The following is a 27563-nucleotide window of genomic DNA, read 5'->3' on the forward strand; positions in this document are numbered from 1 at the left end:
GGGGGATATGGGGGAGATATGGGGGAGATATGGGGGGATATGGGGGGATATGGGGGGGATATGGGGGGATATGGGGGGGATATGGGGGGGATATGGGGGGATATGGGGGGATATGGGGGGATATGGGGGGGATATGGGGGGGATATGGGGGGGATATGGGGGGATATAGGGGGATATGGGGGGATATGGGGGGGATATGGGGGGGATATGGGGGGGATATGGGGGGATATGGGGGGGATATGGGGGGGATATGGGGGGATATGGGGGGATATGGGGGGATATGGGGGGATATGGGGGGATATGGGGGGATATGGGGGGATATGGGGGGATATGGGGGGATATAGGGGATATGGGGGATATGGGGGGATATGGGGGGATATAGGGGGATATAGGGGGGATATAGGGGGGATATAGGGGGGATATGGGGGGGATATGGGGGGGATATGGGGGGATATGGGGGGATATGGGGGGATATGGGGGGATATGGGGGGATATGGGGGGATATGGGGGGATATGGGGGGATATAGGGGGATATGGGGGGGATATGGGGGGGATATGGGGGGATATGGGGGGGATATGGGGGGACATGGGGGGATATGGGGGGATATGGGGGGGATATGGGGGGATATGGGGGATATGGGGGGGATATGGGGGTAAATGGGGGGATATGGGGGGATATATGGGGGGGATATGGGGGGATATGGGGGGGATATGGGGGATATGGGGGGGATATGGGGGGATATGGGGGGGGTATGGGGGGATATGGGGGGGATATGGGGGGGATATGGGGGGGATATGGGGGGATATGGGGGGATATGGGGGGGATATGGGGGGATATGGGGGGGATATGGGGGGATATGGGGGGGATATGGGGGGATATGGGGGGGATATGGGGGGATATGGGGGGATATGGGGGGGATATGGGGGGATATGGGGGGATATGGGGTGGATATGGGGGGATATGGGGGGATATGGGGGGATATGGGGGGGATATGGGGGGATATGGGGGGGATATGGGGGGATATGGGGGGGATATGGGGGGATATGGGGGGGATATGGGGGGATATGGGGGGATATGGGGGGATATGGGGGGGATATGGGGGGATATGGGGGGGATATGGGGGGGATATGGGGGGATATGGGGGGATATGGGGGGATATGGGGGGATATAGGGGATATGGGGGATATGGGGGGATATAGGGGGATATAGGGGGATATAGGGGGGATATAGGGGGGATATAGGGGGGATATAGGGGGGATATAGGGGGGATATGGGGGGGATATGGGGGGATATGGGGGTCCCGCACCTCGCCACCGTTGGCGTATTCCATGACAAAGCAGAGGCGGTCGTTGGTCTGGAAGGCGTATTTCAGGGCCTGGGGGGGCAATAAAGGGGGGGGGGGGTCAGGATGAGCCCCTTATTGGGGTGTGGGGGGGTGATAATCAGCCCCTTATTGGGGTGGGGGGGGGCTGATAATGAGCCCCTTATTGGGGTGGGGGGGGGCTGATAATGAGCCCCTTATTGGGGTGGGGGGGGGATAATGAGCCCCTTATTGGGGTGGGGGGGGTTGATAACGAGCCCCTTATTGGGGTGGGGGTGATAATGAGCCCCTTATTGGGGTGGGGGGGCTGATAATGAGCCCCTTATTGGGGTGGGGGGGGGTGATAATGAGCCCCTTATTGGGGTGGGGGGGGGTGATAACGAGCCCCTTATTGGGGTGGGGCTGATAATGAGCCCCTTATTGGGGTGGGGGGGCTGATAATGAGCCCCTTATTGGGGTGGGGGGGCTGATAATGAGCCCCTTATTGGGGTGGGGGGGGGTGATAACGAGCCCCTTATTGGGGTGGGGGTGATAATGAGCCCCTTATTGGGGTGGGGGGGGGCTGATAATGAGCCCCTTATTGGGGAGGGGGGGGGTCAGGATGAGCCCCTTATTGGGGTGGGGGGTGATAACGAGCCCCTTATTGGGGTGGGGGGCTGATAATGAGCCCCTTATTGGGTGGGGGGGGGGTGATAATGAGCCCCTTATTGGGGTGGGGGGGGGCTGATAATGAGCCCCTTATTGGGGTGGGGGGGGCTGATAATGAGCCCCTTATTGGGTGGGGGGGGCTGATAATGAGCCCCTTATTGGGGTGTGGGGGGGTGATAATGAGCCCCTTATTGGGGGGGGGCTGATAATGAGCCCCTCATTGGGGTGGGGGGGGGCTGATAATGAGCCCCTCATTGGGGTGGGGGGGGCTGATAATGAGCCCCTTATTGGGGTGGGGGGCTGATAATGAGCCCCTTATTGGGGTGGGGGCGGCTGATAATGAGCCCCTTATTGGGGTGGGGGGGGCTGATAATGAGCCCCTTATTGGGGTGGGGGGGCTGATAATGAGCCCCTTATTGGGGTGGGGGGGGATAACGAGCCCCTTATTGGGGAGGGGGGGTATAACGAGCCCCTTATTGGGGTGGGGGGGGGCTGATAATGAGCCCCTTATTGGTGTGGGGCTGATAATGAGCCCCTTATTGGGGTGGGGGGGCTGATAATGAGCCCCTTATTGGGGTGGGGGGCTGATAATGAGCCCCTTATTGGTGTGGGGCTGATAATGAGCCCCTTATTGGGGTGGGGGCTGATAACGAGCCCCCTATTGGGGAGGGGGCTGATGAATGGGGTGTAATGACGCGGTGCGGCCGCTGGGGGCGCTGTACACACGGTGAGGAACGGGTGCCGGGTGTTCTGCAGGACGCGGCTCTCGGTGACCGTGTGAGCGACCTCGTCCTATAGGGGATGGGGGGGGTCAGACATGGGGGGGCATCACCCCATAACCACGTCACCCCATGACCCTATAGCCCCATAACCACATAGCTATATAACCCTAGAGCCCCATAACCACATCACCCTATAGCTCCATAACCACATAGCCGTATAACCCTAGGGCCCCATAACCCCATAACCCTATAGCTCCATAACCCCATACCCCCATAACCCTATGGCCCCATAACCACATAACCCTATGGCCCCATAACCCTATGGCCCCATAACCCCATAGCCACATAACCCTATGGCTCCATAACCCCATAACCCTATGGCCCCATAACCCTATGGCTCCATAACCCCATAACCCTATGGCCCCATAGCCCTACAGCCCCATAACCCCATAACCCCACAGCCCCATAACCCTACAGCCCCATAACCACATCACCCCATGACCCTATAGCCCCATAACCACATAGCCGCATAACCACATCACCCCATAACCCTATAGCCCCACAATCCACTAACCCCACAGCCCCATAACCCTATGGCCCCACAGCCCCACGGCCCCAAAACCCCATAACCCTATAGCCCCAAAACCCCATAGCCACATAACCCCACAGCCCCAGCTATGGGTCAGTTATGGGGCAGCTGTGTGTCCCAATGGATCCCAATGGAACTCAATGGGTCCCAATGGAACTCAGTGGATCCCAATGGAACTCAATGGGTCCCAATGGAACTCAAAGGAACTCAATGGATCCCAATGGATCCCAATGGAACTCAGTGGATCCCAATGGATCCCAATGGAACTCAATGGATCCCAATGGAACTCAATGGATCCCAATGGATCCCAATGGAACTCAATGGGTCCCAATGGAACTCAATGGAACTCAATGGAACTCAATGGATCCCAATGGAACTCGATGGGTCCCAATGGAACTCAATGGGTCCCAATGGAACTCAATGGGTCCCAATGGGTCTCAGTGGGTCCCAATGGAACTCAATGGGTCCCAATGGAACTCAATGGGTCTCAATGGAACTCAATGGGTCCCAATGGGTCTCAATGGAATTCAATGGGTCCCAATGGAACTCAATGGGTCTCAATGGAACTCAATGGGTCCCAATGGAACTCAATGGGTCCCAATGGAACTCAATGGAACTCAATGGATTCCAATGGAACTCAAAGGAACTCAATGGATCCCAATGGAACTCAATGGGTCCCAACGGGTCCCAATGGAACTCAATGGGTCCCAATGGAACATAATGGGTCTCAGTGGGGTCCCCCTGGGCTCTCTATGGGGCAGCTATGGGGCAGCTATGGGTCACCTTGGCGATGATGACCTCCTTGCGCAGGATCTTCATGGCGTAGTATCGTCCCGAGGCCTTTTCCCGGACCAGGATCACTTTCCCAAACGTCCCCTTCCCCAAAAGCTTCAGGTAATCAAAGTCATTCATCGTCTATGGGGGACAATGGGGGGGATTTAGGGTTTGGGGGGGGGGTTAATGGGGTTGTAGGGGGGTTTGAGGGGTTTAGGGGGGAGTTAGTGTAGGGGGGTTGTAGGGGGGTTAGGGGGGTTGTAAGGGGATTTGAGGGGCTTTAGGGGGGGGTTAGTGGGGTTGTAGGGGGGGTTTGAGGGGCTTTAGGGGGGGGATAATGGGGGTAGGGGGGTTGTAGGGGGGATTTAGGGGGGATTAGGGGGGTTGTAGGGGGGTTTGAAGGGCTTTAGAGGGGGTAAGGGAGTTGTAGGGGGGGTAGAAGGGTTGTAGGGGGCTTTGAGGGGCTTTAGGGGGGGATTAGGGGGGGTAGGGGGGTTGTAGGGGGCTTTGAGGGGCTTTAGGGGGGGGTTAATGGGGGTAGGGGGGGTTGTAGGGGATTTAGGGGGGATTAGGGGAGTTGTAGGGGGGTTTGAGGGGCTGTAGTGGGGGTTAGTGGGGTTGTAGGGGGGGTTTGAGGGGTTTAGGGGGACTTTAGAGGGGTAAGGGGGTTGTAGGGGGGTTATAAGGGGCTTTGGGGGGGGTTAGTGGGGGTAGGGGGGTTGTAGGGGGGGTTGAGGGGCTTTAGGGGGGGATAATGGGGGTAGGGGGGTTGTAGGGGGCTTTGAGGGGTTTAGGGGGGGGTTAGTGGGGGTAGGGGGGTTGTAGGGGGGTTTGAGAGGCTTTAGGGGGGGTTAGTGGGGGTAGGAGGGTTGTAGGGGGGGTTTGAGGGGCTTTGGGGGGGGTTAGTGGGGGTAGGGGGGTTGTAGGGGATTTAGGGGGGATTAGGGGGGTTGTAGGGGGGGGTTGAGGGGCTTTAGAGGGGTAGGGGGGTTGTAAGGGGGATCTGAGGGGCTTTAGGGGGGCTTTAGAGGGGTAAGGGGGTTGTAGGGGGGGGTTGAGGGGCTTTAGGGGGGGGTTAGGGGGGTTGTAGGGGCTTTGAGGGGCTTTAGGGGGGGGTTTGGGGGGCTTTGGGGGGGATAGAGGGGGTTGGGGGGGCTTTAGGAAACATGTTGAGGGGGGTTTAAGGGGGAGTTTGGGGAGCTGGGGGGTTAGGGGGGATTTGGGGGGGCTTTAAGGGGGGCCTGGGGGGGTTTGAAGGGGTTTTGGGGGGGTTAGAGGGGCTTTGGGGGGGGCTTGGGGATGCTGGGGGGGGGTTGGAGGGGGGTCTGGGGGGCTTTGGGGGGGGTGTTGTGGGGATTAAAGGTGTTTTTTGGGGGGGGTAGGGGGAGTTTAGAGGGATTTAGGGGGACTTTATGGGGGGGGTTGAGGGGGTTTGGGGGTCTTCAGGGTGGGTTGGGGGGGGCTGGCAGAGTTTGGGGGGGGGTTCAGGGGGTTGGGGGGGGAGCTTTAAGAGGGGTTTTAAGGGGGCTTTGGGGAGGGGGTTGGGGGTTTTTGGAAGGGTTTAAGGGGGTTTTAAGGGGGCTTCGGGGGGGCATTGGGGCCTTTAGAGGGTGGGTTTGGGGGGGGTTGGGGGGCTTTGGGGGGGTTGAGGGGGGTTTTATGGGGGGCTTTGGGGGGGTTTAGGGGAGCTTTAGGTGGGGGTTAAGGGCCTTTGGAGGGGGTTGGGGGGCTTTGGGGTCTTTGGGGGGAGGTTAAAGGGGTTGGGGGGCTTTGGGGGGGGGGGGGTCTTTCTGGGTGGGTTTCTGCCCCCCCCCCCACTCACCGCCTTGGCCCGGCTCTTGCTGACGCTGAGCTCCATGTCGTCGGCCCCGCTGTTATCGGGGGTCTCTGCCCCCCCCCCACATTTGCAGCCCCCCCCGTCCCCCCCCCCGGCTGCTGCTGCTGCTCCTTCAGGCTGTTGGCCACCGTCTGGATGGAGCGAATCCATTCCTCCCTATGGGCAAATATGGGGCAGATATGGGGGATACGGGGGCAAATAAGGGGGTATGGGGGCAGATATGGGGGCAAATATGGGGCATGGGGGCAGTTATGGGGGTATGGGGGCAGATATGGGGGATATGGGGGCAGATATGGGGGTAAATATGGGGATATGGGGGAAATATGGGGGATTAGGGGGTAAATATGGGAAATATGGGGGCAGATATGGGGGATAAGGGGGAAGACATGGGGGTATGGGGGCAGATATGGGGGATATGCGGGTAAATATGGGGGATATGGGGGCAGATATGGGGGATTAGAGGGTAAATATGGGGGATATGGGGGCAGATATGGGGGATAAGGGGGAAAATATGGGGGATATGGGGGAAAATATGGGGGTATAGGGGCAGATATGGGGGTATGGGGGCAGATATGTGGGTATGGGGGCAAATATGGGGGATATGGGGGCAAATATGGGGCAAACATGGGGATATGGGGGCAAATATGGGGGATATGGGGGCAAATGTGGGGGTAAATATGGGGGTACGGGGGCAGATATGGGGGTTTGGGGGCAAATATGGGGGTAAATATGGGGTATGGGGGCAGTTATGGGGGTATGGGGGCAGATATGGGGGATATGGGGGCAGATACAGGGGTAAATATGGGGTATGGGGGCAGTTATGGGGGATATGGGGGGTACGGGGGCAGATATGGGGGCAAACATGGGGATATGGGGGCAAATATGGGGGTATGGGGGCAAATATGGGGGCAGATATGGGGGGTGTGGGGGCAGATATGAGGGTATGGGAGCAGATATGGGGGATAAGGGGGCAAATATGGGGGGCTAGGGGTAAATATGGGGTGTATGGGGGCAAATATGGGGCATATATGCCGGTTTGGGGCCAAATATGGGGCGGGTAAGGGGGTAAATATGGGCAGTATGGGGGCAAATATGGGATTATGGGGGCAGTTATGGGGTTTTGGGGTCAGTCTATGGGGTTTCCACGTGTTTTTGGGGTCAATTTATAGGGTTTCCATGGGGTTTTTGGGGTGGTTCTATGGGGTTTTGGGGCTCAATCTGTGTGTTTTGGGCTCAATCTATGGGGTTCTGGTGTATTTTTGGGGTAAATCCATGTGTTTTAGGGTCAATCTATGGGGTTCTGGTGTGTTTTTGGGCCAATCCATGTGTTTTGGGCTCAATCTATGGGGTTCCCATGTATTTTTGGGGTAAATCCATGTGTTTTAGGGTCAATCTATGGGGTTCCCATGTATTTTTGGGGTAAATCCATGTGTTTTAGGGTCAATCTATGGGGTTCCCATGTATTTTTGGGGTAAATCCATGTGTTTTAGGGTCAATCTATGGGGTTCCCATGTATTTTTGGGGTAAATCCATGTGTTTTAGGGTCAATCTATGGGATTCCCATGTATTTTTGGGGTAAATCCACGTGGTTTTGGGCTCAATCTATGGGGTTCTGGTGTGTTTTTAGGGTGAATCCATGGGGTTTTGGGCTCAATCTATGGGGTTTCTGTGTATTTTTGGGGTAAATCCATGTGTTTTAGGGTCAATCTATGGGGTCCCCATGTGTTTTTGGGGTGAATCCATGTGTTTTAGGGTCAATCTATGGGGTCCCCATGTGTTTTTGGGGTGAATCCATGTGTTTTAGGGTCAATCTATGGGGTCCCCATGTGTTTTTGGGGCCAATCCATGTGTTTTAGGGTCAATCTATGGGGTTCCCATGTATTTTTGGGGCCAATCCATGTGTTTTAGGGTCAATCTATGGGGTTCCCATGTATTTTTGGGGCCAATCCATGTGTTTTAGGGTCAATCTATGGGGTTCCCATGTATTTTTGGGGCCAATCCATGTGTTTTAGGGTCAATCTATGGGGTTCCCATGTATTTTTGGGGCCAATCCATGTGTTTTAGGGTCAATCTATGGGGTTCCCGTGTATTTTTGGGGTGAATCCAAGTGGTTTTGGCTCAATCTATGGTGTTCTGGTGTGTTTTTAGGGTGAATCCATGGGGTTTTGGGCTCAATCTATGGGGTTTCTGTGTGCTTTTGGGGTGAATCCATGTGTTTTAGGGTCAATCTATGGGGTTCCCATGTATTTTTGGGGCCAATCCATGTGTTTTAGGGTCAATCTATGGGGTTCCCATGTGTTTTTGGGGTAAATCCACGTGTTTTTGGTACCTCTCATCGGGGCTGTCCACGTGGAAGGTCCTTTCGATGACCGTGGTCCATTGAAGGCAGCGGATCACAAACGTGTTGGGACGGGGACGCTCCGTCTTCATCAGCTGGCACTCTATGGGGTGTTATAGGGTGTTATGGGGCGGCTATGGGGTGTGTGGGGTGCTATGGGGTATAATGGGGTGCTATGGGGTGGCTATGGGGTGTATGGGGTGTATGGGGTGCTATGGGGTGCTATGGGGTATTATAAGGCAGTAATGGGGTGTTATAGGGTGCTATGGGGTGGATATGGGGTGTATGGGGTGTATGGGGTGCTATGGGGTATTATAGCGCAGTAATGGGGTGTTATAGGGTGTTATGGGGCGGCTATGGGGTGTATGGGGTATAATGGGGTGCTATGGGGTATTATAGGGCAGTAATGGGGCGTTATAGGGTGTTATGGGGTGTATTGGGTGCTATGGGGTATTATAGGGTGTTATGGGGTGTATCGGGGGCTATGGGGTGTTATAGGGTGTTATGGGGCGGCTATGGGGTGTATGGGGTGTATGGGAGGCTATGGGGTGCTATGGGTTGTTATAGGGCAGTAATGGGGTGTTATAGGGTGTTATGGGGTGGCTATGGGGTGGCTATGGGGTGCTATGGGGTATAATGGGGTGCTATGGGGTATAATGGGGTGCTATGGGGTATTATAGGGCAGTAATGGGGTGTTATGGGGGAGTATGGGGTGGCTATGGGGTGTATGGGGAGCTATGGGGTGCTATGGGGTATAATGGGGCGGCAATGGGGTACTATAGGGCAATAATGGGGTGTTACGGGGTATAATGGGGTGTTATAGGGCAGTAATGGGGTGTTATGGGGTGTTATAGGGTGTTATGGGGTGGCTATGGGTGTATGGGGTATAATGGGGTGCTATGGGGTATTATAGGGCAGTAATGGGGTGTTATGGGGTATAATGGGGTATTATAGGGCAGTAATGGGGTGGTATGGGGTATAATAGGGTGTTATGGGGTGGCAATGGGGTATAATGGGGTGGGATGGGGTCACCAATAGGATCCAGCATGAGAACGACAATGGGACATTATGGGGTCACCAGTAGGATCCATAATGGGGTCCCAATAGGGTCCAACAATGGGACATTATGGGGTCCCCAATAGGATCCATAATAGGGTCCCAATAGGATCCAGCAATGGGACATTATAGGGTCCCCAGTAGGATCCATAATGGGGTCCCAATAGGATCCAACAATGGGACATTATGGGGTCCCCAATAGGATCCAGCATGAGAACGACAATGGGACATTATGGGGTCACCAGTAGGATCCATAATGGGGTCCCAATAGGATCCAGCAATGGGACATTATGGGGTCCCCAATAGGATCCATAATGGGGTCCCAATAGGATCCAACAATGGGACATTATGGGGTCCCCAATAGGATCCATAATGGGGTCCCAATAGGATCCAACAATGGGACATTATGGGGTCCCCAATAGGATCCATAATGGGGTCAGCAATGGGACATTATAGGGTCCCCAATAGGATCCATAATGGGGTCCCAATAGGATCCAGCAATGGGACATTATAGGGTCCCCAATAGGATCCATAATGGGGTCAGCAATGGGACATTATAGGGTCCCCAATAGGATCCATAATGGGGTCAGCAATGGGACATTATAGGGTCCCCAATAGGATCCATAATGGGGTCCCAATAGGATCCAACAATGGGACATTATAGGGTCCCCAATAGGATCCATAATGGGGTCAGCAATGGGATATCGAAGATACCCATCCCTCTGGGACCCCATAAACCCCATAAACCCCATAATGGAACCCAAGCACAACAATGGGACCCCAAAACCCCCCTTAAAACCCCATAGAAAAGACCCCAAATGACCCCAAAATCCTTTTGGGGTGACCCTAAATCCACTCACCTGCCACTGAGAAGTTATTTAGGGGCGGCGAGGCCCCATCGGGGCTTTCGGGACGTTCCTTGTACCCTATAAAGGACCCGTCGCTCTTCAATAGGAAATAACGGGGTCGCCACGTCTTGATGTATTCCCCTATAAGGAAAAAACCCCAAAAAGGAGCCGGATTTGGGGTCGTTATAGGGGATATGGGAAGGGTGGGTTGGAGGGGAGACTCTATGGGGTCGGATGGGAGACTCTATGGGGTCGGATGGGAGACTCTATGGGGTCGGATGGGAGACTCTATGGGGTCGGATGGGAGACTCTATGGGGTCCGATGGGAGACTCTATGGGGTCGGATGGGAGACTCTATGGGGTCCGATGGGAGACTCTATGGGGTCGGATGGGAGACTCTATGGGGTCGGATGGGACTTAAAGTGAAGACCCCATTGGTTGGGTTGGGTGGGGAAAGAGATTTGGGGTCGGGTGGGGAGACACCAAAAAGGGTCAAATTTGCCCCAAAATCATCCTAAAGGGCAGTTTGGGGTTGGGTTGGGATCCCATAAAGACAACAACCCCATAAGGGAACAGTCCCAAAAGGGAACAGCCCCATAAGGGAACAATCCTATAAGGAAACGGCCCCATAAGGGAACAATCCTATAAGGGAACGGCCCCATAAGGGAACAGCCCCATAAGGAAACAATCCTATAAGGGAATGGTCCTATAAGGGAACGGCCCCATAAGGGAACGGCCCCATAAGGGAACGGCCCTATAAGGGAACGGTCCTATAAGGGAATGGTCCTATAAGGGAACGGCCCCATAAGGGAACGGCCCCATAAGGGAACAATCCTATAAGGGAACGGCCCTATAAGGGAACGGCCCCATAAGGGAACGGCCCTATAAGGGAACAATCCTATAAGGGAACGGCCCCATAAGGGAACGGCCCCATAAGGGAACGGCCCCATAAGGGAACAATACTATAAGGGAACAGCCCCATAAGGGAACAATCCTATAAGGGAACGGCCCTATAAGGGAACAATCCTATAAGGGAACGGCCCCATAAGGGAACGGCCCCATAAGGGAACAATCCTATAAGGGAACGGCCCTATAAGGGAACGGCCCCATAAGGGAACGGCCCTATAAGGGAACAATCCTATAAGGGAACGGCCCCATAAGGGAACGGCCCCATAAGGGAACGGCCCCATAAGGGAACAATACTATAAGGGAACAGCCCCATAAGGGAACAATCCTATAAGGGAACGGCCCTATAAGGGAACAATCCTATAAGGGAACGGCCCCATAAGGGAACGGCCCTATAAGGGAACAATCCTATAAGGGAACAATCCTATAAGGGAACGGCCCCATAAGGGAACAATCCTATAAGGGAACAATCCTATAAGGGAACGGCCCCATAAGGGAACACCCCATAGAACAAAACCCCATAAAACCCCATATAATAGAACCCCATATAATAAAACCCCATATAATAAAACCCCGTATAATAAAACCCCATATAATAGAACCCCATATAATAAAACCCCATATAATAAAACCCCGTATAATAAAACCCCATATAATAAAACCCCATATAATAAAACCCCATATAATAAAACCCCATAGAACAAAACCCCATAAGACAAGACCCCATAAAGCCCCACGTACCCCTTTTGTGCAGCCATCCCTCCTTCACCACGGCCACGTCCCCCATGGCTCAGCGCTATGGGGCCGCTATGGGGTGCCCTGAGAAAAGAACCCAAATCTCACTTATTTCACCCCAAAAATCAACCCCCGCCCCATTAACACCCCATAGGAGACCCTGGATGGATTCGGCCCCAAAACAGACCCTAAAATGGACCCTAAAGTCCCAAATCTCCCCTTTTTCACCCCAAAACCCCCCAAATCCCATTTTTCATCCCCAAAACCCCTCAAATCCCCCATTTTAGTGCCCCAAAACCCCATTTTCACCCCAAAATCCCCATTTTCACACCCCAAACCCCACAAATTCCCCCTTTTTACCCCAAAAACCCCCAAATCCTCCATTTCCAGACCCCAAACCCCCTTAAATTCCCCCTTTTCCACCCCAAAATCCCTCAAATTCCCCCTTTTCACACCCAATACCCCCAAATGACCCTTTTTCACCCCAAATCCTACAAATCCCCCATTTCCCCACCCCAAACCCCCCTAAATCCACTTTTCACCCCAAAACCCCCAAATCCCCCCATTTTAGTGCCCCAAAACCCCATTTTCACCCCAAAACCCCCATTTTCACACCCCCAAACCCCCCAAATTCTCCCCTTTTTCCCCCAAAAACCCCCAAATCCCCCATTTCCAGACCCCAAACCCCCCAAATCCCCATTTTCCCCCCCAAAACCCCCCAATTTCCCCACCCCAAACCCCCTAAAACCCCTCTTTTCACCCCAAAACCCCCCAAATCCCCCCATTTTAGTACCCCAAAACCCCATTTTCCCCACCCTAAACCCCATATATCCCATTGTTCCACCCCAAATCCCCTTTTTTATCCCCCCATATCCCCCCATTCCCTCCCATTTCACCCCATATTTCCCCCATATCCCCCATTTTCACCCCAAAACCCCCCAAATCCCCCCATTTTAGTACCCCAAAACCCCATTTCACACCCCAAACCCCATAATCCCCCATTTCCCACCCATATCTCCCTATATTCCCCCATACGCCCCATTTCCCCCCCATATTCCCCCATATCCCCCCATATATCCCCATTTCACCCCCATATCTCCCTATTTCCCCCATATTCCCCCATATCTCCCCAATATCCCCCATATACCCCCATTTTCACACCCCAAATCCCATATATCCCCCATTTCACCCCATATTTCCCCATTACCACCATATTCCCCCCCATATCGCCCCATATCCCCCCATATAACCCCAATTTACCCCATTTCCCACCCACATCCCCCCATTTCACCCCTATATCCCCCATATCCCCCCTATTTCCCCCCATATCTTCCTATTTCACCCCCATTTCACCCCCATATCCCCCCATATCTCCCCATTTAACCCCAATATCCCCCATATCCCCATATTCCCCCATTTCACCCCATATACCCCCATTTCACACCCCAAACCCCATATATCCCCATTTCACCCCCATATCCCCCCTTATCCCCCATTTAGCCCCCACAGACCCCCCCATTAACCCCCCATAACCCCATATTACCCCATATCCCCCATTTCAGCCCATATCCCCCATTTCCCCCCATTCCCCCCCATATCTCCCTATTTCACCCCCATTTCTCCCATTCACCCCATATCCCCCCATATCCCCCAATTTCACCCCATATCCCCCCATTTTCACCCCATATCCCCCCATATTAGTACCCCAAAACCCCATTTTCCCACCCCAAACCCCATATATCCCCCATTTCCCCCCCATATCTCCCTATATTCCCCAATATTCCCCCATATCGCCCCATTTCCCCCCCATATTCCCCCATATCCCCCCATATATCCCCCATTTCACCCCCATATCTCCTATTTCCCCCATATTCCCCCATATCTCCCCAATATCCCCCATATCTCCCCATATACCCCCATTTTCACACCCCAAACCCCATATATCCCCCATTTCACCCCCATATTCCCCCATTACTCCCATATTCCCCCCATATCGCCCCATTTCCCCCCCATATCCCCCATATAACCCCAATTTTACCCCCATTTCCCACCCACATCCCCCCATTTCACCCCTATATCCCCCATATCTCCCTATTTCACCCCCCATATCCCCCCATATCTCCCCATTTCACCCCCATATCCCCCCATATCTCCCCATTTAACCCCAATATCCCCCATATCTCCCCATATTCCCCCATATCTCCCCATATACCCCCATTTTCACACCCCAAACCCCATATATCCCCCATTTCACCCCCATATCCCCCCTTATCCCCCATTTAGCCCCCATAGACCCCCATTAACCCCCCATAACCCCCATATTCCCTCCCCCATATATCCCCATTTCAGCCCCCATATCCCCCATTTCCCCCCTATATCCCCCATATCTCCCTATTTCACCCCCATTTCACCCCATATCGCCACCTATAACCCCAATATCCCCCATATCTCCCCATATCCCCCCATATCCCCCATTTCACCCCATAGAACCCCCCATATCGCCCCATTTCACCCATAGATCCCCCCATATCCCCCATATCTCTCCATTTAATCCCAATATTCCCCCCATATCCCCCCATTTCAGCCCCATATCTCCCATTTCCCCTATTCCCCCCATATCTCCCTATTTCACCCCCATTTCACCCATATCCCCATATCGCCCCAATTCCCCCAAATCTCCCCATATCCCCCATTTCACCCCATAGATCCCCCATATCCCCATGTTCTCCCCATATCTCTCATTTAATCCCAAATCCCCCCATATCCCCCCATTTTCAGCCCCATATCTCCCATTTCCCCCTATTCCCCCCATAACTCCCTATTTCACCCCCATTTCCCCCCCATTCCCTCCCATTCCCCCCATATCCCCCAATTTTCACCCCATATCCCCCCATTTTCACCCCATATCCCCCCATTTTAGTACCCCAAAACCCCATTTTCCCACCCCAAATCCCATATATCCCCCATTTCCCACCCATATCTCCCTATATTACCCCCATAATCCCCCATATCCCCCCATATAACCCCATTTCACCCCCATTTCCCACCCACATCCCCCCATAACTCCCATATCTCCCCATTTAACCCATATACCCACATTTTCACACCCCAAACCCCATATATCCCCCATTTCAACCCCATATCCCCCATAGACCCCCATTAAACCCCCCATAACCCCCATATTACCCCATATCCCCCATTTCAGCCCCATATCCCCCATTTCCCCCCTATTCCCCCCATATCTCCCTATTTCACCCCCATTCCCTCCCATTTCACCCCATATTCCCCCCATATCCCCCAATTTCACCCCATATTCCCCCATTTTCACCCCACACCCCCCCATATCCCCCCATTTTAGTACCCCATATACCCCCATTTTCACACCCCAAACCCCATATATCCCCCTTTTCACCCCCATATTCCCCCATTACCACCATATCCCCCCCATATCGCCCCATTTCCCCCCCATATAACCCCAATTTTACCTCCATTTCCCACCCACATCCCCCCATTTCACCCCATATCCCCCCATATAACCCCAATCTCCCCATATCCCCCCATATCCCCCATTTCACCCCATAGATCCCCCCTATCTCCCCATTTAACCCCATTACCCCCATATCCCCCCATTATTTCCCCCCCAATCTCCCGTATCCCCTCCCTCCCCGTTACCCCAACCCCCCCCCAATAGTAAAACCCCCCAAAAGCCCCAAATTCGCCCTTTTTTCCCCCAAAACCAAACATAGGCCTCATCCCCCCCCCCCCCACCTGTCATGGACGCCACAGGCCCGACCTGGGCCTTCCCCTCATCCCGCCGCCGTCGGGACCCCCGACCTCCGCTCTCCACTTCCGCTTCCGGTTCACGTAGACCCTGGGGGGGGGGTTTCCGGTATTGGGGGGGGGGCGATGGGTTGATCCGGGGGGTTCGGGACAACGACGGACCGACCCCGCGCTGCTCACGGGGCAGCACTGCGCATGCGCAGCCCCCCCCCCCCCCCAACTTCCCACCCGTGCGAAAGTGCGCATGCGTAAGGAAGAGGAAAGTCGCGTCGAGACCGGAAGCGTAGGCCGCACTTACTTCCGGAATGTAGGCCTCACTCACTTCCGGAATGTAGGTCTCACTCACTTCCGGAATGTAGGTCTCACTCACTTCCGGAATGAAGGCATCACTCACTTCCGGAATGTAGGCCGCACTCACTTCCGGAATGTAGACATCACTCACTTCCGGAATGTAGACATCACTCACTTCCGGAATGTAGGGAGCACTCACTTCCGGAATGTAGGCCGCACCCAATTCCGATTGAGGATGGAAGCGGAAGATGATTTGCATACAGATTGATGAATGGAAATGAAGCTGCGCGCTTACCGCGGGCCGAACCCACGCGTGGGGGGTGAAAACGGGGAGGGCGCGGCCAAAAGAGTTGCCGCCGGAAGTATAGGCCTCACTCACTTCCGGGAGATAGGTCATCGACGGAGAGTGGCAGCCGGAAGTGTAGGCCTCACTCACTTCCGGGGTATAAGGCAGCAGCGGAGAGTGGCAGCCGGAAGTGTAGACCTCACTCCATTCCGGGAGAAAGGGCAGCAGCGGAGAGTGGCAGCCGGAAGTGTAGGCCTCACCCACTTCCGGAATGTAGGCCGCACCCAATTCCGATTGAGGATGGAAGCGGAAGTTGATTTGCATACAGATTGATGAATGGAAATGAAGCTGCGCGCTTACCGCGGGCCGAACCCACGCGTTGGGGGTGAAAACGGGGAGGGCGCGGCCAAAAGAGTTGCCGCCGGAAGTGTAGGCCTCACTCACTTCCGGGAGATAGGTCATCGACGGAGAGTGGCAGCCGGAAGTGTAGGCCTCACTCACTTCCGGTGGATAGGTCAGCGGCGGTGAGTGGCAGCCGGAAGTGTAGGCCTCACTCACTTCCGGGGTATAAGGCAGCAGCGGAGAGTGGCTGCCGGAAGTGTAGACCTCACTCACTTCCGGGGTATAAGGCAGCGGCGGTGAGTGGCAGCCGGAAGTGTAGGCCTCAGCCACTTCCGGTTGCGGCCTAGCCGCACAAATTTGCCCATTTCTTCGCAAAATTGAGTTTATTTTAATGGTTCCCCCACATGAAAAATGGCCGGAGGTTGTGTCGCCCTTTAGGCCCAAAACATGGGTGAAAAAAAGCCAAAAACGGGCCAAAAATTCCCAAAAAATGGCCTTTATTTGCACCATTCTGCAGCCCTCCCCCCCCCCCCATCACACACACACCCCTCAACCCTGAGGTAAAACAAAGGCACAGAGGGTGGAAAAGGCCCCAAAATGGCGGATTTTTGGGGTAAAACCTCCAAAAATTGAAGGTTTTTTGGTGTTTTTTGTGGTTATTTGCCTCTTTTTGGTGTTTTTCCACACAAAAAACGAGCCCTAAAAGTGAGGAGGTGGGAAAAAAACCCTTAAAAGTAATAGAAACCAAAGGCAAAATGGGGTTATATGAAAATATGGCATCGAAGCTGTGGAAAAAAAGCAGCAAAAAATGAGAAATAAATACAAGAAACGCAGCCAAAAAACCAGGAAATCAACCCAAAATTCCGAGCGAAACACACAGCAAACGGATGGAACCGCTTTGAGTTGGGGGGGGGGGGGAGAATGGACCCAAAATCTGCTGGTTTCACCCCAAAATCTGAGCCTGGAGAACCATATTTGGGGACCTAAGGGGGGAAGGGGGGCAGCAAAGGGATTTTGGGGTGAGAAAATGGGATTTTGGGGGCTTTTTTGGATGAATTTTTGCCTTTTTCTGCCTGTATTCCCAACCCAAAGCGGGAGGATTGAAATATGGGAAGAGGGGAGAAATGGACCCAAAATCTGCTGGTTTCACCCCAAAATCTGAGCCTGGAGAGCTATATTTGGAGATTGGGGGGGGAAGGGGGGCAGCAAAGTGATTTTGGGGTGAAAAAATGGGATTTTGGGGCTTTTTTGGGTGAATTTTTGCCTTTTTCTGCCTGTATTCCCAACCCAAAGCGGGAAGATTGAAATATGGGAAGAGGGGGGAAATGGACCCAAAATCTGCTGGTTTCACCCCAAAATCTGAGCCTGGAGAACCACACTTGGGGACCTAAGGGGGAAGGGGGGCAGCAAAGGGATTTTGGGGTGAGAAAATGGGATTTTGGGGGCTTTTTTGGATGAATTTTTGCCTTTTTCTGCCTGTATTCCCAACCCAAAGCGGGAGGATTGAAATATGGGAAGAGGGGAGAAATGGACCCAAAATCTGCTGGTTTCACCCCAAAATCTGAGCCTGGAGAACCACATTTGGGGACCTAAGGGGGAAGGGGGGCAGCAAAGGGATTTTGGGGTGAGAAAATGGGATTTTGGGGGCTTTTTTGAGTGAATTTTTGCCTTTTTCTGCCTGCATTCCCAACCCAAAGCAGGAGGATTGAAATACAGGAAGAGGGGGGAAATGGACCCAAAATCTGCTGGTTTCACCCCAAAATCTGAGCTTGGAGAACCACATTTGGGGACCTAAGGGGGGAAGGGGGGCAGCAAAGGGATTTTGGGGTGAAAAAATGGGATTTTGGGGGCTTCTTTGGGGGATTTTTTGCCTTTTTCTGCCTGTATTCCCAACCCAAAGCGGGAGGATTGAAATATAGGAAGAGGGGGGAAATGGACCCAAAATCTGCTGTTTTCACCCCAAAATCTGAGCCTGGACAGCCATATTTGGGGACCTAAGGGGGGAAGGGGGGCAGCAAAGGGATTTTGGGGTGAAAAAATGGGATTTTGGGGGCTTCTTTGGGGGATTTTTTGCCTTTTTCTGCCTGTATTCCCAACCCAAAGCGGGAAGATTGAAATATGGGAAGAGGGGGAAATGGACCCAAAATCTGCTGTTTTCACCCCAAAATCTGAGCCTGGAGAACCACACTTGGGGACCTAAGGGGGGAAGGGGGGCAGCAAAGGGATTTTGGGGTGAGAAAATGGGATTTTGGGGGCTTTTTTGGGTGAATTTTTGCCTTTTTCTGCCTGTATTCCCAACCCAAAGTGGGAAGATTGAAATATGGGAAGAGGGGGGAAATGGACCCAAAATCTGCTGTTTTCACCCCAAAATCTGAGCCTGGACAGCCATATTTGGGGATCGGGGGGGGGAGGGGTGGCAGCAAAGGGATTTTGGGGTGAAAAAATGGGATTTTGGGAGCTTTTTTGGGTGAATTTTTGCCTTTTTCTGCCTGTATTCCCAACCCAAAGCAGGAAGAATGAAATATGGGAAGAGGGGGGAAATGGACCCAAAATCTGCTGGTTTCACCCCAAAATCTGAGCCTGGAGAACCACATTTGGGGACCTAAGGGGGAAGGGGGGCTGCAGAGTGATTTTGGGGTGAAAAAATGGGATTTTGGGGGCTTTTTTAGGGGAAACAGTGATTTGGGGCAAAAAAAAGGGGGGGAAACAGTCAAAAACAGGGCCCTGGTGGCATAATGGCACCGAGGGATGATGTCACAGCTGGCACCCCCACCTCCAAGCCATGATATCACAGCACCAAATGATGTCACAGCTCCAAGCGATGACATCACAGCAACCAACCAATGACATCACAGCCTCAAGCGATGACATCACAGCACCCAAAGATCACATCACAGCAACCAACCAATGACATCACAGCCTCAAGCGATGACATCACAGCTCCGAGTGATGACATCACAGTGCACTCCAACCTCCAAGCCATGACGTCATGGCGCCCAATGATGACATCACAGCTCCAAGTGATGACATCACAGCCCCAAGCGATGACATCACAGCGCACCCCTGCCTCCAAGCGATGACATCACGGTGCCCAACCAATGACGTCACAGTCTCAAGTGATGACGTCACAGCTCCAAGCGATGACATCACAGCCCACTTTAACCTCCAAGTCACGACGTCATGGTGCCCAATGATGACATCACAGCCCCGAGTGATGATGTCACAGCACCCCCCCCACCTCCAAGTGATGACGTCACAGCCCCTAGCGATGACATCACGGCTTCCAACCAATGACATCACAGCCCCTTCCTCCCCAGCCTCCTGAACACACTGACCCCCCCGGCTCCATCCATCCTGGCCCCCCCCCAGCCCCTATGGATCCTCACCGCCCCCCCCCGGGGGGGTCTCCCCCTTCGGCTGCTGCTGACCCGACAATCCTGGGGGGCTGGAGGGGGGGGGGGCACTGATGGGGTCTCCTTGGGGGTCTGTGGGGGGGGGTTGGGTTCTGATAATGGGGGGGGGTCTCGGAGAGGGGGGGGGGGCTTCTTTAAGACCCCGGCGTAGGGCAGCGGGCGGCCGTCGTCGTCGTCGTCATCGTCTGGTTTTGGGGGGGGGGACGAGCCCAGGCGGCCAAATACCCCCATTGTGGGCTATGGGGGGGGAAATAGGGGGGGGGTCTTGGTGTTGGGGGGGGGCTGAGCCCTCCTTGAGGGCAACAGCAGCCCCCCCACCCCCACCCATGTCCCATTTTAGGGTCCCCCCCCCCCCACCAGGTCCCATTTTGGGGTCCCCATCCCCCACTCAAGTCCCATTTTGGGGTCTCCCCCATCCAAGCCCCATATTGGGGTCGCCCCCACCCCCAGTGTCCCATATTGGGGTCCCCCCCACCCAAGTCCTATTGTAGGGTCCCCCCCCCCATGGCCCATTTTAGGGTCCCCCCCCCACCCCCATTTTGGGGTCCCCATCCCGCTTTAATCCCAATTCTGGGACCACCCCCCCCACCCCATTGGGTCCCATTTTGGGGTCTGGGACCCCTCAGCCCCCCCACATCCCATATTAGGGTCACCCCCCCCCACACCCCATTGGGACCCATTTTGGGGTCCCCCTTCCCTCTTTGGGTCCCATATGGGGGTTTAAACCCCCCCCCCCCCCCATTTTGGGGTCCACCCCCCATTTTAACACCCTACAACCCCCCCCTCAATTCTGACCCCAAATCTGCCCCAATTCACCCCAAAATCCCTCACCTTGCTGAGCTCCGTCTCCGCTCCCAGGCGGTCAAACACTGATGTCCTATGAGGAGCTGAATTTTGGGGTGAAAAAAGGGGATTTGGTGGCAAAGAAAAAACCTTAATGCCGTCAATGGATCGTGGGCAGAAATGAAGGTTTTTAACACGGGCCAAATTTGGGGCGTTTTGGGGAGAAATTTGGGGCATTTTGGGGGAGAAAAGGGGAAAATTGGGGCAAAATTTGGGGCATTTTGGGGAGGAAAAAGGGAAATTTGGGGCATTTTGGGGCAAAATTTGGGGCATTTTGGGGAGAACAAGGGAAAATTTTGGCATTTTGGGGAGAAAAAGGGAAAATTTGGGGCATTTTGGGGCAAAATTTGGAGCATTTTAGGGGGGAAAGGGGGAAATTTGGGGTATTTTGAGGAAGAAAAGGAGAAAATTGGGGCATTTTGGGTGAGAAAAAATGAATTTGGGGCATTTGGGGCAAAATTTGGGGCATTTTGGGGAGAAAAAAGGGGAAAATTGGGGCATTTTGGGGGGAAAGGGGGAAATTTGGGCATTTTGGGTGAGAAAAAGGGAATTTGGGGCAAAATTTGGGGCATTTTGGGGGGAAAGGGGGAAATTCGGGGCATTTTGGGGAGAAAAAAGGGAAAATTGGGGCATTTTGGGGCAAAATTTGGGACATTTTGGGGAGAAAAAAGGGAAATTTGGGGCATTTTGGGGAAGAAAAGGAGAAAATTGGGGCATTTTGGGTGAGAAAAGGGGAATTTGGGGCATTTGGGGCAAAATTTGGGGCATTTTGGGGAGAAAAGGGGAATTTGGGGCATTTTGGGGCAAAATTTGGAGCATTTTAGGGAGGAAAGGGGGAAATTTGGGGCATTTTGGGGGAGAAAAGGAGAATTTGGGGCATTTTGGGGTGAAATTTGGAGTATTTTTGGGAAAAAGGGGCAGAAATTTGGGTATTTTGGGGGATAAGAGGAGAAATTTGGGGGTTCTGAGGGGACGTGAGGAGGGGATTTGGGGCCATTTTGGGCCATTTTGGGGCATTTTGGGGCATTTTGGGGTCTTTTTGGGGTCTTTTTGGTACCTGGGGCTGCAGGGCTGCGCTGTGTCCGTGCCTTCAGCGCTGTGGCCCCATTGGTTTCAATGCGACGCTGCTTTGGGGGCACCGGGGGGGAACCTGGGGGGACCAAAATAGGCTGAATTTGACCCAAAAATGGGGCTGGGGGGGGGGATATAGGGGGCTATGGGGGGGGGGGGGGGGGGGGATATACTGTACTGTGATTGGGGACCGTGATGGAGATGGAGGGGGGGTCTCTGCTGAGGCTGTTGGCGATCATCCGACCTGCGGCTGTTGGGGTAATTAACAGCGTTAATTAACAGTGTTAATTAGAGCTCGGGGTCGTTAAGGGAGATGGGGGTAATTGGGGGGGATGGGGCTTGAAAAGGGAGGGGAAAAGGGCTGAAAATTGGGGTAAAAAGGACTGAAAATTGAGTGCGAAAAGGCTCAAAATTGGGGTAGAAATGGCTCAAAATTGGGGGCAAAAAGGGCTGAAAATTGGGGGCAAAAAGGGCTGAAAATTGGGGGAGAAATGGCTGAAAATTGGGGATAAAATGGCTGAAAATTGGGGGCAAAAAGGGCTGAAAATTGGGGGCAAAAAGGGCTGAAAATTGGGGGCAAAAAGGGCTGAAAATTGGGGGCAAAAAGGGCTGAAAATTGGGGGGGAAATGGTGTAAAACTGTGGGCAAAAAGGGCTCAAAATTGGGGGCAAAAAGGGTGAAAATTGGGGGAGAAATGGCTCAAAATTGGAGTGAAAATGGCTGAAAATTGGGGGTAAAATGGCTGAAAATTGGAAGCAAAAATGGACCAAAACTGGGGGCAAAATGGCTTAAAATTGAGAGCAAAAAAAGGCTCAAAATTGGGGTAAAAATGGTTAAAAATTGGGGCAAAAAGAGCTGAAAAATGGGGTAAAACGGCTCAAAATTGGGGCAAAAAGGCTCAAAATTGGGGGCAAAAAAGGCTCAAAATTGGGGGGAAAATGGCTGAAAATGGGGGTGGAAATGGCTGAAAATTGGGGAGAAATGGCTCAAAATTGGAGTGAAAATGGCTGAAAATTGGGAGCAAAAAAGGCTCAAAATTGGGGTAAAAATGGTTAAAAATTGGGGCAAAAAGAGCTGAAAAATGGGGTAAAACGGCTCAAAATTGGGGCAAAAAAGGCTCAAAATTGGAGCAAAAAAAGGCTCAAAAATGGGGTAAAAGGGCTCAAAATTGGGGGCAAAAAAGGCTCAAAATTGGGGGAGATTAAAGTAATTAATTGAATTAAGGTAATTAATGAAGTGAAGACTGCTGTTAATTAACTCCCTAATTAATAAATGAAGGGTTATTTAATTAACGATCTGATTAATTAACACTCACCGCTATTAGCGCAGCGTCTCTGTGGCTCCGGGGGGGCTCTGGGGGGGGTCAGCGCCTCCGTGGCTGCACGGCACATTTCCTGCGGGTTAATTAACGTTAATTAACGTCAATTAGACTAATTAAAAAGGGGCAAATTAAAAAGGGGGGGGGGCATTTGGGGCAGATTTGGAGTCGTTTAGGGGCAGATTTGGGGTCAGATTTGGGGTCATTTTGGGGCAGATTTGGGGTGAGATTTAGCGTCATTTTGGGGTCATTTAGGGGCAGATTTGGGGTCATTTAGGGGCAGATTTGGGATCATTTGGGGGCAGATTTGGGGTGAGATTTAGGGCCATTTGGGGCACATTTGGGGGCAGATTTGGGGGCAGATTTGGGGTCATTTTGGGGCAGATTTGGGGTTGTTTAGGGTCAGATTTAGGGTCATTTTAGGGCACATTTGGGGCTGTTTGGGGTCATTTTGGGGCAGATTTGGGGGCAGATTTGGGGTCATTTAGGGGCAGATTTTGGGTCGTTTAGGGGCAGATTTGGGGGCAGATTTTGGGGTCGTTTTGGGGCAGATTTTGGGGTCGTCTGGGGGCAAATTTAGGGTCATTTTAGGGCACATTTGGGGCTGTTTGGGGTCATTTTGGGAGCAGATTTAGGGGCAGATTTGGGGTCTTTTGGGGTCGTTTTGGGGCAGATTTGGGGTGAGATTTAGGGCCATTTGGGGCACATTTGGGGGCACATTTGGGGCTGTTTGGGGTCATTTTGAGGCAGATTTGGGGGCAGATTTGGGGTCATTTAGGGGCAGATTTTGGGTCGTTTAGGGGCAGATTTGGGGGCAGATTTTGGGGTCGTCTGGGGGCAAATTTAGGGTCATTTTAGGGCACATTTGGGGCTGTTTGGGGTCATTTTGGGGCAGATTTGGGGTCGTCCTTTAGGGCAGATTTTGGCAGTTTTGGGGTGGATTTGGGCCATTTTGGGGCCATTTTGAGGGGATTTTGGGGTCATTTAGGGCAGATTCTGGCAGTTTTGGGGTGGATTTGGGCCATTTGGGGCCATTTCGGGTATTTTTGAGCGGATTTGGGGTCATTTAGGGAAAGTTTTTACAGTTTTGGGGTGTATTTGGGCCATTTTGGGGCCATTTTGAGCGGATTTTGGGGTCATTTAGGGCAGATTTTGGCTGTTTTTGGGGTGGTTGGAAGCTATTTTAGGTCCATTTGGAGTCATTTTTGGGTGCATTTGGGCCATTCTGGGGCCATTTAGTGGCATTTTGGGGTGGTTTGGGGCGGATTTTTGGGTGATTTCAGGCAGTTTTGGGGTCTCACCTGCTTATAGGCCACCTTGGCGTGTTTTAGGATGGCGATGACGTCGCCCACCAGGGTGATGCCCAGGTCGTGCATCAGCTCCTTGGTCAGGTCCAGCAACATGTGCTTGTGGATGCTGCAGGAAATGGGGCAAAATAGGGGGAAAATGGGCTGGAAATTGGGGGGAAATGGGCTGAAAACTGGGGGGAAAATAGGCTGAAAAGTCAGAGGAAATGGGAGCAAAATGGGGCCAAAATTGGGCTGAAAATTGGGGGCGAATTGGGCTGAAAATTGGGGGCAAATGAGACCAAAATGGGGCTAAAATTGGGGGGAAATGGGCTGAAAACTGGGAGGAAATGGGACCAAAATGGGGGTGAATTGGGCTGAAAATTGGGGGAAAAATGGGCTTAAAATTGAGGAGGAAATGGGACCAAAATTGGGGGTAAATGGGCTTAAAATTAGGGGCAAAAATGGCTCAAAATTGTGGGGGAAGTGGGCTAAAAATTGGGGGAAAATGGGCTGAAAATTGGGGGAAAATGGGCTTGAAATTGGGGGGAAATGGGCTTGAAATTGGGGGGAAATGGGCTTGAAATTGGGGGGAAATGGGCTGAAAATTGGGGGGAAAATGGGCTGAAAATTGGGGGAAAATGGGCTGAAAATTGGGGGAAAATGGGCTGAAAATTGGGGGGCAAATGGGCTTAAAATTGAGGGGAAAATGGGCTGAAAAGTGGAAGGAAATGGGACCAAAATGGGGGTGAATTGGGCTGAAAATTGGGGGAAAAATGGGCTTAAAACTGAGGAGGAAATGGGACCAAAATTGGGGGGAAATGGGCTGAAAATTAGGGGCAAAAATGGCTCAAAATTGGGGGGAAAATGGGCTGAAAATTGGGGGAAAATGGGCTGAAAATTGGGGGAAAATGGGCTTAAAATTGGGGGAAAATGGGCTGAAAATTGGGGGAAAATGGGCTGAAAATTGAGGAGGAAATGGGACCAAAATTGGGGGTAAATGGGCTTAAAATTGGGGGAAAATGGGACCAAAATGGGGGCAAATTTGGCTGAAAATTGGGGGGGGAAATGGGCTGAAAATTGGGAGGAAATGGGACCAAAATGGGGCCAAAATTGGGCTGAAAATTGGGGGCGAATTGGGCTGAAAATTGGGGGGAAAATGGGCTTAAAATTGAGGAGGAAATGGGACCAAAATTGGGGGTAAATGGACTTAAAATTAGGGGCAAAAATGGCTCAAAATTGTGGGGGAAGTGGGCTAAAAATTGGGGGAAAATGGGCTGAAAATTGGGGGAAATGGGCTGAAAATTGGGGGAAAATGGGCTTAAAATTGAGGGGAAAATGGGCTGAAAATTGGGGGAAAATGGGCTGAAAAGTGGGAGGAAATGGGACGAAAATGGGGCCAAAATTGGGCTGAAAATTGGGGGGGAATGAGCTTAAAATTGGGAGGAAAAGGGATAAAATTGGGGGGAAATGGGACCAAAATTGGGCCAAAATTGGGCCAAAAAATGGAGCGAAATTTGGGGTAAAATGGACCAAAATCGGGGGGAAAAGGGACCAAAAAATGACCAAAATTTGGGGCAAAAAGGCTCAAAATTGAAGGGAAAAGGGCTCAAATTTGGAGGTATAAAGGGCCCGAAATGGGGCAAAAATGGCTCAAAATTTGGGGCAAAAAGGGCTGGAAATGGGGCAAAAAGGGCCCAAAATGGAACAAAAATGGCCCTAAATGGGGCCCGAAGGGTGTCTCCGTTTTGGGTTGAAAAGAGGCGGATTTGGGTCACTCACCGATTGTCCACGAAGGTGACGGCGTAACTGACAGCGGGGCCGGGGGGGATCCCAGCGTCACGGAAGAACTGGATCCACTCGGAGGTAGCTGGGGGGGGGGGGGGGGGATTTTGGGGTCAATTTGGGGGATTTTGGGTCATTTTGGGTTTTTTTGGGTTCATTTTGGGGTTTTTTGGGGTCGTTTTGGGGTTTTTAGGGGTCATTTGGGGTTTTTTGGGGTCTTTTGGGGGTAATTTGGGGGATTTTGGGGTCGCTGTGCTCAACCAGCGTCACAGAAGAACTGGATCCACTCGGAGGTAGCTGGGGGGGGGGGGGGATTTTGGGGTCAATTTGGGGGATTTTGGGTCATTTTGGGGTTTTTTTGGGTTCATTTTGGGGTTTTTTGGGGTCATTTTGAGGACTTATGGGGGTCGTCTTGGGTTTTTTTGGGGTCTTTTGGGGGTAATTTGGGGGATTTGGGGGTCGCTGTGCTCACCCAGCGTCACGGAAGAACTGGATCCACTTGGAGGTAGCTGGGGGGGGGGGGGGATTTTGGGGTGATTTTGGGGGATTTTGGGTCATTTTGGGTTTTTTTGGGTTCATTTTGGGGTTTTTTGGGGTCATTTTGAGGACTTATGGGGGTCGTTTGGGGTTTTTTTGGGGTCTTTTGGGGTTAATTTGGGGGATTTTGGGGTCGCTGTGCTCACCCCTTGTCAAGGAAGAACTGGAATCACTTGGAGATAGCTGGGGTGGGGGGGGGATTTTGGGGTGATTTTGGGGGATTTTGGGTCATTTTGGGGTTTTTTTGGGTCATTTTGGGGTTTTTTGGGGTCATTTTGGGGTTTTTAGGGGTTGTTTTGGGTTTTTTTGGGGTCTTTTTGGGGTTAATTTGGGGGATTTTGGGGTCGCTGTGCTCACCCATCGTCAAGGAAGATCTGGATCCACTTGGAGGTAGCTGGGGGGGGGGGAATTTTGGGGTGATTTTCGGGGGTTTTGGGTCATTTTGGGGTTTTTTGGGTCATTTTGGGGTTTTTTGGGGTCATTTTGAGGACTTAAGGGGGTCGTTTGGGGTTTTTTTGGGGTCTTTTTGGGGGTAATTTGGGGGATTTGGGGGTCGCTGTGCTCACCCAGCGTCACAGAAGAACTGGATCCACTTGGAGGTAGCTGGGGGGGGGGGGGGGGGGGGATTTTGGGGTCATTTTGGGGGGTTTTGGGTCATTTTGGGGTTTTTTGGGTTCATTTTGGGGTTTTTTGGGGTCATTTTGAGGACTTATGGGGGTCGTTTTGGGGTCGTTTTGGGTTTTTTTGGGGTCTTTTGGGGGTATTTTGGGGGATTTTGGGGTCACTGTGCTCACCCATCGTCATGGAAGAACTGGATCCACTCGGAGGTAGCTGGG

General features: G+C 52.6%; 1 protein-coding gene and 1 pseudogene across 2 annotated transcripts in view; both read right to left on the reverse strand.

Moving 5' to 3' along the window:
* Nucleotides 1-15727, reverse strand: part of LOC107307290 (RAC-beta serine/threonine-protein kinase-like) — a 20414-nt pseudogene extending 4687 nt beyond the window's left edge. The window contains exons 1-8 of the transcript XR_014941508.1: nt 15544-15727; nt 11782-11859; nt 10147-10275; nt 8222-8333; nt 5878-6048; nt 4065-4196; nt 2697-2762; nt 1263-1376 (exon numbers count right to left, since the gene is read on the reverse strand). The product of XR_014941508.1 is annotated as an RAC-beta serine/threonine-protein kinase-like (transcript). The remainder of the gene's footprint in view (nt 1-1262; nt 1377-2696; nt 2763-4064; nt 4197-5877; nt 6049-8221; nt 8334-10146; nt 10276-11781; nt 11860-15543) is intronic.
* Nucleotides 15728-16954: 1227 nt separating this feature from the next.
* Nucleotides 16955-27116, reverse strand: CUNH19orf47 (chromosome unknown C19orf47 homolog). Its single transcript, XM_085534542.1, has 8 exons — nt 27085-27116; nt 26188-26275; nt 24421-24535; nt 23117-23195; nt 21980-22051; nt 21788-21880; nt 20719-20774; nt 16955-20124 (listed from the first exon to the last, which is right to left on the reverse strand). The coding sequence occupies exons 1-8, from the start codon at nt 27086-27088 to the stop codon at nt 19771-19773; spliced, it is 861 nt and encodes a 286-aa protein (XP_085390668.1). The 5' UTR covers nt 27089-27116; the 3' UTR covers nt 16955-19770.
* Nucleotides 27117-27563: the final 447 nt, after the last annotated feature.

This window comes from Coturnix japonica, unplaced genomic scaffold (assembly GCF_054131305.1).
Source record: "Coturnix japonica strain WE unplaced genomic scaffold, WE-NBRP24 Scf085, whole genome shotgun sequence".
NCBI classification, from domain to species: domain Eukaryota; kingdom Metazoa; phylum Chordata; class Aves; order Galliformes; family Phasianidae; genus Coturnix; species Coturnix japonica.